Source organism: Triturus cristatus, chromosome 4_1 (assembly GCF_964204655.1).
Source record: "Triturus cristatus chromosome 4_1, aTriCri1.1, whole genome shotgun sequence".
NCBI lineage: Eukaryota > Metazoa > Chordata > Amphibia > Caudata > Salamandridae > Triturus > Triturus cristatus.
In genome coordinates, this window is record NC_140585.1 from 918,477,851 (window position 1) to 918,491,838 (window position 13,988).

Below are 13,988 nucleotides of genomic sequence, written 5' to 3' on the forward strand. Positions count from 1 at the left end.
GTACTTAAGAAATTACTCAGGAGAACCATTGAATAGGTGCCAAACCTAGAACTTTGGTGTTGTCATGTTATACAGCTGGCACTAATTAAGTAGGACTGTGCATTAGATCAACAAAACTTCATAATACAGAAATTGAGTTCTCTCAATTCATCAGTAAATGCTGATTCGGCTAGCTCACAGTACCGCATCCAAACTCCTAAACCTCCAAAGTTACAGATGTCATCTGCAACCTCAATCATGACCACTCCTATACCCAAGGAATTAACGGGAACTGATCTAACCCTTTCGTTTGTCACTTTTGAATGCCCATGGTTTTACAAAGAAGAGACAATAATACATTTTCAAATGTTTATTTAAAAGATCTAATCCTTGCAAGTAAAACATGAACTGCGATTATTAGACCAATGAGAAATCATTGTTACAAGCATTACTAGAATGGTGAAAAACACAAACAATTCAACCATGTTAATTGTTCCTAATGTTGCTCCGATCTATCCCTAATACCCCAAGGAAGCCGGTCTTCGTGCATTAATAAATGCACTCAATCTCAGTGTGCAAGCTTACACACATCTCTGCTTGCGCAGCTATCTTCCTTCTTAGGGTGAATGTTGGGGGCTGCAAAGCTGCATCTCATTCACAGCTCTCTGCAGCATTCATGATAACTCCTGTGTGAAGTGTCTCTCCCTGAATTTAAAATTGACGCTTATAAAATAATAAAAACACTGGCCTTGGCTCATTCTACTACAAACGCAGAATAACATCTTTACTTAATCAGGGAAAAGGGTTGTGTTCTACAAGCACATATTAAAGCAACAACATCGTGTTCTAGTGTGTCCCTGGAACAGTGCAGACTACAGAACAACATCTACCAAAAATAAACGAGTGTGTGGCATTTTCTTATGTTTAATAAAAAACAGGTCCAAATCACCACCTTAAAAAGATGCTAAGTTACTCTGCCCCGTTGAGACGCTCCCTGACGACAGCCACTCGGATTGTCTTTCAGATCTGGAGGCAGGCGTTACAGAGAATGGGTTGGTGGAACAGACTGACCCGGGAGACCCTTCTTTGGCATAAGGGCCGCATGCCACACTTGGTGGCTCTGCCTGGGTTCCGCGACTGGGACAATATTGGGATCTCCACCTTGGGCGACATCATGCGGGGTTCGGTTTTGAAATCCTTCCAGGATATCCAGAAAGACTTTCAGATGCCAAAAACACCATTTTTTAAGTACCTACACTTCTGGCATGCTATTTCCCCTAGCTTGGAGGGATAGGAGTCGCTGGCGGAGCTCGGCCCGGTGGAGGCCAAGGTATTTATGGGGGATATCCATGATCACAAGTTCTCTAAAATCTATCAGTCCCTGGTTACACATTGTTCCCCTTCCCTGCAGCGTTTAAGGGAGACCTGGGAGGGCGATGTGGGTCTGATGGAGGAGGAAGACAGGACGGAGGCTTTGGCATCTCCGCGAGGAGCGGTTATCGCGATGAGCCTACGACTTATCCAATTCAAGTACCTACATCGGGTATATTATACCAGGGTCAGGCTCTGGATGGCGGGTTTGGTGACCTTCCCGGTGTGTCTCCGGTGCGAACATGAGGACGGGGCCCTGTTGCATACTGTCTGGCATTGCTCTGCATTAGTGAGATTCTGGAGGGGGTGCTGGCCTGTCTCTCTGAAGTGCTGGGGTGGGAGCTTCCCAGTTCACCGAAACTGGTCCTCCTACATGTTATGGATGGGATCGGGGCAATATTTACAAGCGCCATCTTATGCGTCTGGGCTTTTCCCTGGCGAAAAGGAACATCGCTAGGGCTTGGAAGGCAGCAGTGGCTCCCTCTGTCTCTGCCTGAAAAAATGGTCTAGACTTTTGTATGGGTCTTGAGATCCCAATTTTTGTGGCCAGGGGGTGTCCCCGAAAGCACTTTAAGATCTAGAATCGTTGGGCTGACTATCGAAGTCTGGAGCTTGAGCTGCCACATGGGGACCTGGAGCCGAGACCCAGTGTGATCTCCACACCTTTCACTGTTATTTTCCTTTATTTTCGGTTTATGCTTATGCCCTTTCCTGCAGCTTATCAGCAGGACGGTTGCCTCGTAGCTGATGATATCTTACATTTGTACAATGACAGTTTTTGATGTGATGTGTTGCTCTGGAATAGACGACAGTGTGCTGGTAGGGGGGGTTACAGTTTTGAGGTTTTGATTTTATTTGTATCGCTTTCCATCTTCTGAAAATTTAAGAAAATGGTCAAATTCAATTTATGTATATCATTGCAGCAGCTGCCTCTGGGTCACAGAGCTCTACGACATATGTGATGTTCTGACAAATAAAATCTGTTTTCAAAAAAAGATGCTAAGTTAAAAAAGGAAAAACTAGAATGGCGACTACATGCAATCTCTAGAACAGATACACACTATGAATCTAAAGTAAATCATGAGTTATTCTGGAAACAAGGCACAAATCCAGAACTACACCATAGACCTTTTGCATACACAGTGGGAAATGGATTTCACTGTGGAGAAACATCCATTTTGCGCGCTTAAATACTTTAGTTCAGTGATTCCCAAACTGTGGGTCGCAAACCACTGGTGTGTCACAAGTCGAGTTTTGGTGGATCGGGAACGTCCGAGCAATAAATAAAGATGCCGTTAAATTCTGCGTTTATCTCGTCACCTTTACCTGTATTTCCAAGACATAGGTCAAATAGGCTATATCTTCTGGGAAACTGCGACTTATTCTTGTACTATGGAATTGGATTTTACTTTTCTTTCCCGGACTGGAAATTGAGAGCAGTTTTAAAAGTAAATTATGTGACAATCTTGCTGAAGTCAGGAACTGTGAAAGGAAAGGCTGTAGGATGTCCTTTTTTTGTAACAACAAAATGGAAATGAGCTATATGTATTCAGCAGTTACGAATGCAAAAAAAGCACGTTTTTTTGTAATTCTGAAGTGCGCAGGAATCAAATATTTAAATAGGATCAAAACAGATCAAGCACTTTACTTGCTGATGCACAAATTATAATATTTACAGAAACCCTATTTCCACACATAATTTGAGAGCCAAGTCCAAAAAACAAAACCTGGGGGGGACTAACCAAGTTCGGCAGTATGCCAGTGACATCACAGTGCATACCATTCCATAGTGTGATATCACAGGAAGTGACATATCAACCCATGATCTCAGAGGAAGCGACATCACAAGAAGTCACATCAGATCTTAAGACCTCACACATGTTTAGCAGGTCTCTCATTGTATTGTAATTGCATTTATATAGCGCTTGCTACTCCTGACGAAAAGTCGAAGAACTTTTTCGGCGAGTAGCATGCTATTCCTGGGACCCATAGAGGATTATTGTTGAATTAGTATAGTGAAACATGCAAGTAAATTTTAAGTGGTGGATAGGTTAGTCAGTTATTTGGATTCGGAAGGAAAGCAGAAGGCTAGAAGAGGGAAAAAAAGGTTTGTATTTATATAGCGCTTGTCACCCCCGATGGGGTGTTGAAGCACGCTACTATGGAAAACTATAAAGAATTAGTGGTGAATTAGTATGGTGAAATACGAAAGTAATTTGAGTGGTGGATATTAGTCAGTTATTTGGAGTGAGAAGGATAGCGGAGGGATAGAAGGGGAAGAAAGGTTTACATTCATATAGCACCTGTTACTCCTGATGGGTGTTGACGCGCTTTTCTGGGGAGTAGCACGCTACTCCGGAACCCATAAAGGATTAGTGTTGAAAATTAGTATAGTGAAATATGAAATAATTTGAGTGGTGGATATGTTATTCAGTTATTTGGATGGAGAAGGGTATGTAGAGGGATAGAAGAGGGAAAGAGGTTTGTATTTATATAGCGCTTGCTACCCCTGATGGGGTTTTGAATTGCTTTTTTAGCAAGCAACACGCTACTCCGGAACCCATAAGGATTAGTGAATTAGTATGGTGAAAAATTAAAGTAATTAGAGTGGTGGATATGTTATTCAGTTATTTGGATTGAGAAAGATTGGAGAGGGGTAGAAAAGGGAAAAAGGTTTGCATTTATATAGCGCTAGTAACCCTGATGGGGTGTTGAAACGCTTTATTGGCGAGTAGCACGCTACTCTGGAACCCATAAAGGATTAGTGGGGAATTAGTATAGTGGAATATGGAATTTGATAAGTGAACATGTTAGTCTGTAATGTAATTTTGATTGAAAAAGGATAGTGGAGGGATAGAAGAGTGAAGGATTTGGATATTTTTTGGTTTTGTTGTTAGGTCATAGCAGTAGGAGGAGGCTTTTGGATGAGTAAAAGGGGTTTTGGAGGGGAAGAGTCAAAAGGAAGAGTTTATAAAGGTTTGTTTTGAGGGACCGGTATAGTAAAAGGTGCCAGATGATGCAAGGAGGGGTACAGTAGGAGAGAGTCTAGAAAGGGTTATTTTGGGGATCATAGTAGTGGTATGGGGTTTGGGATAAATGAGAGTGGATGTAGAGGTTATATTGACAGATGTATAGGGTGAGAGATAGGGTAGTGCATTGGAAAGAGTAGTAGAAAGAAGTTTGGGATGGGTCAGAAAGTTGGGCTAGAAGATATATTGAGAAAAGTATAGGCTGAGATATAGGGTAGTGCATTGGAAATGCTAAATTAGAAGAAAGTGATAAATATATAGATCCATAAGAACATTGAAAGTATACAGATGCATAAAGGAGGTAAGTATATGTAGATTCAAGGTATTGATAGAGGTACAGGATGAGAAATAGGGTAGTGCATTGGATATGCTTTTTCAGGAGAAAAGTAATAGACACACAGATTCAAGTACATGGAAGGTACATAGATGCACAATGGAAGCAAGTAAATGTAGACCAAAGCTGATTTTTTTTTTTTTAACCACATAATTATCCTACATGTTTATACAAAGCAATACACAAAGATAGGTACATATCTATAGTGAAAAATGCATATATACAGAGGGATATGCTGTAAATTTCTGTTTGCATATGGTGCTCATGTGGGGAAGAGCCAATTCTTGAGTAGTTTTCTGAAGATAAGGTGATTGTCGGTCGATCTTATGTTGGGGGGTAAAGAGTTCCATAGTTTGGCTGCTTGAACAGAGTAGGATGTGCCACCCATGAGTACATTTGAGTGTATTATATTTAACTAATGAGATTTTGCGTTGGGTTGTGCCAAAAATGTGACAACCCAGGCCTCAACGTATACATTTGTTTTTTTAAACTGACAGAAAGAAATTAGCAACAAGGAGAAACGTGGCAGAAAATCTGCTCTGTTTAACTGATTGCAAATTCTGCATTTTAAAATATCTTGTGGGGTTAAAGCACCTGTCAAATAGATATTTGTGTGCCCAGGAAATATCAGGGAATAATAACAATGGTAAGATAACGTTGAAGGTTAATGCACTTGCTGGAGAGATCTGTGTTTTGTCCCAGTTTTTAATCAAAGTAGCATAGAGAGTTAAAATGTCTCCTGCAAAGCATATCATGTAACACACAAATTACAGATGTTTATTTTATGTAGATTGGCAAGTGGTTTACTGCTTTTAACAAAAAAATCCTTTTGTTAGTTGCAATTTATAAACTGTACTCCAAATATAGCACAGTGAGCTATGAAGGCAATGTGACTCCTACACCTTGTAACCCTCACTGTCTTTTGTAAGACATCCTCACATTGATTTACACACGATTTATTGTCAATCTATAATGTGTACGAGTGATGTAAAGCACTCCGACATCCTGGATTGGGATGAGTATTGTTATAAAAGAAATAAAACAAAAAAGTGGTATTTAAATTGTTATATGTGTAAGTACTGGAATAGACCAACACATCTTACATTCTTACTATGCATGCATATCTTATAAATAGAGGGACTGGGGAAAAAAATCAAAACCATTCCTCTCTTAAGTACCTGTGAAGTAATAACAAGTTGTGTGCCTTGGTTTACCCTATATTGCATTTGCATCTAGATGCGAGTTTACAGATAGCTCCCTTTCTGAATTCTCCAACAAAAGGTGGACTGATGGCTTCTTAAATTCGGTCTTTGTTTTGGGCCCGGCTGAAAAGCAAAATAACAAAGCCATCTCCACGCCTGCACATTGCTGCGCGGAACAAAAGCAGATAGCATGCAAGCACTGCTGAATGTGTCCCGGTGTCTTGAAAATTACATTGAGACGAGTTCAGCATATTTCTGTGGGATTCAAATTCTTGGCAGGGTGGATGGCCTCCAACGTGTGAAAATAGTGGGTAGACACCATCTACCTGCGTGTACCCTCGACTTGTGCCATGGCTATACGGTTTTATTAATAAAACGGTGTTTCTGTGCAAACTTAGTGGCCATTTCAATGGAAGATGTGCAGTTTGTAAATGACAAGGTAGGTCGTAAAAGTTTGTTGTTCTAAAAAGAGGTTTGTGGTTCAAAACGTTTGGGAACCACTGCTTTAGTTAATGACACATTGAACTAACTACGAAGAACCATTGCTACTTCAGCATGGGTATAACCCTTAAAAGACAAACTCTCTGGGCCGGTATGGTCGTGGTTTTGTAGGTCTCGCCTGAGACAGCGCTTTAGCGCTGCTCTGGCGAGACTTATAGTAAGCGAGTTTTGGAAGTGCAAACAGTGGCTTTTCAGGCCTCCAAATACAGTGCATGTGCCCCAGGCGCGCGCACCATTTGGCAGCCTGAAAAGCACTGCCTGATCACTTGCTTTGATGTCCTCAGTAAGCCGTGCGGACACTGAGGACATCAAAGTGCACACCATTTGCCACCCCCTTGTTTTTTCCTTTGATCCCTATCTTTCCCTTCCTCAATCTCACCCTCTCCCTGCCTTTTACAACTGCGGCCCGCCCCCACTCCCCCCTCCTCGTTTAATGTCACTGTCATTGTCATCGTATTTTGGAGTGAATTCACAGTTTGAGTCCGCTCACACTACGGTGGTTCAGCACATTAGATAGAGGCGAGCAGTTCTGGGCTGCCGGTAAATTGCGTTTGGCTCTAACTAACCAAAACCTTTAAAGTAAACATGTTGTTCCTGACTAGATTTCACATGCTTTACTTAATCTTGCATTACCTATGTGTTTGTTTTTTCAAGGATTTTGTTACTTATTTTTCACGCACCTATCACTCTTGTCTCCCCTCCCTTATAACCTATTTCCAGGTTCTCCAGCGCCACAACGTCATATAAATGGCAATAGCGCTATGCAAATATAATCACTCCTCTGCAAATGAACAGACTAAAGTAAAAAAACATTAGATTTCAATGCTAAAAACTCTAACTTTCACAAATGCGAGACTGCTGCACGCTGCACACTGCTGCACGCCGCACACTGCTGCACGCCGCACACTGCTGCACGCCGCACACTGCTGCACGCCGCACACTGCTGCACGCCACACACTGCTGCATGCCGCTGCACGCCGCTGCACGCCACACACTGCTGCACGCAACACACTGCTGCACGCAACACACTGCTGCACGCCACACACTGCTGCATGCCTCACACTGCTGCACGCCGCACACTGCTGCATGCCGCTGCACGCCGCACCACTGCTGCACGCCGCACACTGCTGCACGCCAGCACACTGCTGCACGCCACACACTGCTGCACGCCACACACTGCTGCACGCCGCTGCACGCCGCACACTGCTGCACATCACACACTGCTGCACGCCACACACTGCTGCACGCCACACACTGCTGCACGCCGCACACTGCTGCACGCCACACACTGCTGCACGCCACACACTGCTGCATGCCGCACACTGCTGCACGCCGCTGCACGCCACACACTGCTGCACGCCACACACTGCTGCACGCCACACACTGCTGCACGCCTCACACTGCTGCACGCCGCACACTGCTGCACGCCGCACACTGCTGCATGCCGCTGCACGCCGCACACTGCTGCACGCCGCACACTGCTGCACGCCACACACTGCTGCATGCCACACACTGCTGCACGCCACACACTGCTGCATGCCGCACACTGCTGCACGCCGCACACTGCTACACGTCACACACTGCTGCACGCCGCACACTGCTGCACGCCGCACACTGCTGCACGCCGCACACTGCTGCACGCCACACACTGCTGCATGCCGCTGCACGCCGCACACTGCTGCACGCCACACACTGCTGCACACCACACACTGCTGCACGCCACACACTGCTGAACGGCGCACAATGCTACATGAAACACTGCTGCACGCCACACACTGCTGCACTCCACACACTGCTGCACGCTGCACACTGCTGCACGCCGCACACTACCGCACGCCGCACAATGCTGCGCACACTGCTGCATTACACACTGCTGCACGCCGCACACTGCTGCATGCCGCACACTGCTACACGAAACACTGCTGCACGCCGCACACTGCTGCACGCCGCACACTGCTGCACGCCGCACACTGCTGCATGCCACACACTGCTGCATGCCGCTGCACGCCACACACTGCTGCACGCCACACACTGCTGCACGCCACACACTGCTGCACGCCACACACTGCTGCACGCCGCACACTGCTGCACGCCACACACTGCTGCACGCCACACACTGCTGCATGCCTCACACTGCTACACGAAACACTGCTGCATGCCACACACTGCTGCACGCCGCACACTGCTGCACGCCACACACTGCTGCATGCCGCTGCACGCCGCACACTGCTGCACACCGCACACTGCTGCACACTGCACAATGCTGCACACCGCACACTGCAGCACGCCGCACAATGCTGCACGATGCTGCACACCGCACAATGCTGCACGCCGCACAATGCTGCACGCCACACAATGCCGCACACTGCTGCACGCCACACACTGCTGCACACTGATGCATTACTCACTGCTGCATGCTGCACGGCACTGCTGCACGCAGCACACTGCTGCATGCCGCACACCGCTGCAAGCCGCTGCACGCCACACGCTGCTGCACGCCACACGCTGCTGCACGCCACACGCTGCTGCACGCCGCACGCTGCTGCACGCCGCACACTGCTGCACGCCGCACACTGCTGCACGCCGCACACTGCTGCACGCCGCACACTGCTGCACGCCGCACACTGCTTTTATGCGAGTTTATGCTACTGACATTGTAAATGACAATGCCTTTTATTTGTTTTAAAACCAAAGCATAAATAAAAGGCATTGTAATTTTACAATGCCAATAGCTCAAACTCTTATAAATGCGAGACCTATTGCATTGCAAATGCTTGTTTATTCTGCCGTTTTCCCAGTAATCTGCTAGAAGGACTGCCTGACAACCATAAAAGCCCCTCTGGTCTTCAGTCGTGGCCTACTGCAGGGTGAAACTGAGTAACACATTTTAGCCAAGGCTGGTTTTGGTTTCCAGCTCAGCTCTACATAAGCCGAATGATCCGTGGGAGCCACAACTAAACCAATACCCTTTATTCCCTTCCAGGTACCCGAACAAGTTCCATAGTCTGACTTGGGTACAAGAGTACAGCTCGCAAAAATAAATATCTACATGGAAAGATGCACGTAATCTCAATGTGTGGTCACAGAAGTTACATTTTAAGCAGAGAAATACAGCACATAGTTCTTCGCTGACACGATGAATACTGTCCTGCTCCAGTATACCATGGATGCTTTTGCTCAACCCTCCCACTAGCAATTCCAAGTCATTCCAGGAAGTGACCCCTTTTTGGAGGGCCAGCTGTCTGGCGTGAGGTGTGGGGATATACTAGTGATCTACAGCTCTACTTCTCCACAGCTCTCAGTCTTTATCCAGCAGTCATCTATTAACTACACCTCAAAACTTTCCAAAAATCATTCAGTTAGGTTACACGCCCCTCCATGGCTCTCACTCCCCTCCAACCCACACTCCATCACCACTACGTTATACCCTATATTGCCACCCTCACTACCACTGACTAGCATTTCTCGCCCCCTCCATTTAACTCCTCCCATAATTATTCCGTTATCTCCTCTCCTTTTCTTTAGAATTTCATGCTCACCTCCATGGCCTGTCCCAGCTCCAAGTCGAAGGTAACAACGCAGACACACTCAAGCCACGCTGAGAAGCGAGACCATGGCATCTTCGACAGTGATTGCGCCAAGGCGTCCTGCTCATTCCGGCGCCCAGTCTGCAGGGTGCTACACAAGAGGTCCATTCTGTCATGCTCACGGTCACCCACCTTTAAAGACCCCCTCCCCTGGTTATGTTATAGCCGAGCTTCACACCCTGAGCAGTGCACGAGCAGCACTTACTCGTGGCACCTTCTTCATTGATGCCTAGGAACTAGTCTTGGCCGGAGGATATGAATGCCTCTGTCACCTAATCATGCTGTACTATAGGGAGCTTTTCTACCTTCGCCCTACCCAATCCTTTCCTTTCTCACTGCCTCCCATTATCCCTGGTCATTGATTATTTCTCCTTCCTGTCACTAGTACTAACACCAACCCCTGAAAACTGGCTCATGCGCGGCCAGCCATTGAAAGGCACTGTTTGCCTTAAGGGATCCGCGAACAGACCCGTTTTGACAAAACTGAACTACACTAAACGTAATCACGCCCTACGAATGTATTTTATCCATCAAATTACGGCAAGCAGTCACAGCTACTGATACCCACCAATCAGGGTGGTGGATACATATTCTATTGAAAGATGAAAATGGTGGTGACCTTCGATTGGTTGAAGGAACTGTTGTCATTCGATTGGTTGGAGAAGCGTCTCTTAACTGCTTATAGGCTGTGTGGTCTCGGAAATTATGCCGCTGTTTAGGATTGGCTGAAAATCAGGTTGTCAGCTGTTAATTGCCCCCTAAATTGTGCATCTTTACTGGCACAGTGTTTTGATATTTGCAGGTTCCCAAACTCCGGCTAATGGTTTGCCTCCAGGCCCGTAGCGAACATGACAGCCGCTTTTTTTGCCCATCAGTCTCGGTCAACCTGTAGTCACCACTCGACGCTGTCGGAAGACGCTGCGTGTGCCTTTAGTCACGGGATGGGTGATGTTGAGTAGAGTAAACTGTAAAGGCGGGCTTAGTCTGAGTGGGCTCCGCCCAGCAGCATCTTCTGTACCCGATCTAAGTGCTGCCAAGTATCCATCTGCTTATAATTGTATAACAAGGGCGTCACCACCAGCAATCAATTACCGGCCCTGCAGCACTTGTCCTCGTTACTGTCAGAAATTAAAAAGAGTATGTAGAATACGCTCAACCAAGTAGTTGCATTTCATTACCAGCCTCGAATAGAACAATGCAATCTTAAGAAGCAGCTGTTGCCATGAAGGGATTTTCAGAACTCCAGGCAAAATTATATTTTTCCATTGTATCCTCTCTTTATCTAAGCAACAAGGTAATTTGTGGCAGTCTACCTCTTGTGGCCATTTGTGACGACGCTGTAAGGTTGAAGCCTAACAATAACCTTAATATAGCGCTGGCTGTAGGCAGCAGTTCAGTCCTGTGGTCTTACATTCGGCATGAGAGCTAAATTAGGTATATATTTTCTTGGTGGCCAGAATCATCCAGCTTGAAATGTCGGAAGTAGAATGCCTCCGATCTTCCGATGAGTTTTAGAAAAAACAGTGTAGCAGTCTTGAAAACAGGTTGCAACAAGTATTGGCCTAGCCAATAGGTCTCGCCTTTTGGACCTTATAAGAGATTATTAAGGAAATGTCCTTACCTGTACTTAAAGGTGTTGTGTAAGTTTTAGCACATTTAATATAGCGTCCTTAATTTTAGTTTTTTCGATCTGACTAAATAATGGAGTGCTACTGTTACAAAATGTCCTGCATGATGCATAAGGCTTGTCCACACTTATTGGGTAATTGGAAGTATGTGATTAGTTGTGGCCTAGTTTTTCAAATTCTTTTTATTTACAACTGTGCCAAAAGACACTTTGTTACCCTATTTGTTGCTAAGAGGGGACGGGAGGACTATAGAAGGGGTATCTGGGGGAATCAGTGGAGAGAGGGCTATGACTTAAAGGATTACAATTTGAGAATACTGCAACATCTCTCTTACAGCTCTATTTCAAGGAACTGAAACCACAAATGTAGCACTATTATTCAGTCCTGAAATGGAAAACCCTTTTGAAGAAATAGACTGCTGTATGCCCTTAAATGCTTGTGCTTAAAATAATAATTCCTGAGCAGAAATGCTATGCTGACTCTTACCTCCTTCCATGTATGTCTTCACATGCACACACTAATTGCCACGTGCATCACCAAAAACATAAGTCACAGTCATGAGCCACATACTCCATTACATACAAATAAACGCACACTTTAAAATGCACGTGACCAGGATGTGCATCATTAAATGTACAAGTTACAGCCGTACACAGCATAACACATTCAAAATACTAGCACAAATGTCATCACAAGCGTGTCATACTGCCATGTGACGACCACATGCACAAATCACCATGACAATATCACATGCACACATCCCCATAATAAGGAAAGAAAATATATTACACTGCAGTAACCGAGATAAAGTAAACTGCACCATTGTATGGGTTCTAAAGAGGGAAGGGGGAGAAGAGAGTTTGAGGGGAGGAAGAGTAAAGGGACGGGCGGGGAGACAGTGAAGGGATAGGGACGGGAGCAGAAGAGGAATCTTCGAACTCGGGGACTGCGCACATTTGTACGCCCGGAGGCCAAGTTCTTTGTGCACCTCTGTATACTTCCACAAAGACAGCCACATTTGATTTTTTCATCAAGTTTGGGTTCCAGATGGCGCTGGAATCATTTACTTTACCTTGTTGTGCTTAAGTACAACAATCATCACACTATTTTCAGAATGAATCATAACAAAGTAATTTCATTAGCATCACATCAGGCAGTTGAATTATTAGCGCCATAACACTTTGCAAACGATTAAACTTTGTCCGAACCTGCCCGAAGCGCAGAGTGCAACATTATTGTCAGATCTCATGGAAGTTCAGTGTAATTTCAGGGCAGAACAAATAACCTGGTGTCATACATAATACGCATGAATGAAACATGGTTTACAAGCAACTGTAAACACATTTCCACAACAAGAGAGATCGGGTGTAAATAAACAATAAACATCCCATATGATTTTGAAAGCTAATTCCTAATGCATTCACCTTGATGCACCATTTTAACTGTGTTCAATTAGTCCACGGCGATTAAAATACATTTAATCAGACCCCATTCCTTGCTTGGGCACCATGGGACGGGTCTGATGTGATCTTCAGTGCTTTAAATAACCCTGCACAGCATATCATCATGTTTAGGGCTTTATAGAGGGCACTAAAGGGCAAATTTTTGGTTAACTTAAAGTGAAGCCATGAAAGAGGAGTGCCACTCATTGTGGAGCCCGAGACAGAAACAATTTAGGTGGGGGAAGCGGAAATGACCTTCATTTGTTGGCAAATGACTCCCTCTTGTGGAAACAATTCACACACAAATATTTCGAGTGGTACATAGGCCTTATCTGTCTTGCTTTACAAAGACACTTTGGAGGATGGGTGGGGAAGGGAATAATGACTTATTATCCTTATGTGACGCGTTATCGCCATGTGCTGGCTGCTCTTGGTGGTGCAGGACGTCAATTTGTCCCACTGCTCCAAACAAAACAAGGAGGTTAGGTTAGATGGCGTGTGAAGGTGGCGTATGCATTACCGGGTCACCCTATTAATTACGTATATTTAAAATATGTATGCATTTCAAATTGCTGTACACAACGCCCACCTCGTGGTCGCTCCGGATTTTTATTTACCATATAAACAATTACGGTATGCCGAGTGCTCCTTTGCATGCCTGCGGTGCCCGAAAGGCTACATCTTGCTGTTTTCATCTGGAGCCACGAATCACAGCAGAGAAGAGGGTGGAGGGCGGTATTCAACGGCAGACAGGCCAAGCCTCCTGACACTTTTTTGGCTTCCTGAGGAGAGCAGCGCCCCCAAGGTTGACCGGTGTGCGCCGGCAAAGCTGCCCCGTTCTCCCCTGCACGCAGCCCATGCTAGCCGTTTGCTGTGCAAGCAGTAACCAATAAAGCCTTAAAAATATAACGAGGC

At 45.4% G+C, this 13,988-nt stretch overlaps 1 protein-coding gene across 2 annotated transcripts in view; it reads right to left on the reverse strand.

Annotated features, from left to right (window-relative positions):
- Window positions 1-13,761, reverse strand: part of DENND6B (DENN domain containing 6B) — a 269,659-nt gene extending 255,898 nt beyond the window's left edge. Inside the window, exon 1 of one of the 2 annotated variants that reach the window (XM_085653729.1) lies at window positions 9,956-10,517. In XM_085653729.1, coding sequence (XP_085509855.1) covers window positions 9,956-10,111 — 156 coding nt within the window. In that variant the 5' untranslated portion in view covers window positions 10,112-10,517. Of the gene's footprint in view, window positions 1-9,955; window positions 10,518-13,690 lie in introns of those variants that run through there. The other variant, XM_085653730.1, reaches the window with a different exon arrangement.
- Between the last annotated feature and the right edge of the window lie 227 nt (window positions 13,762-13,988).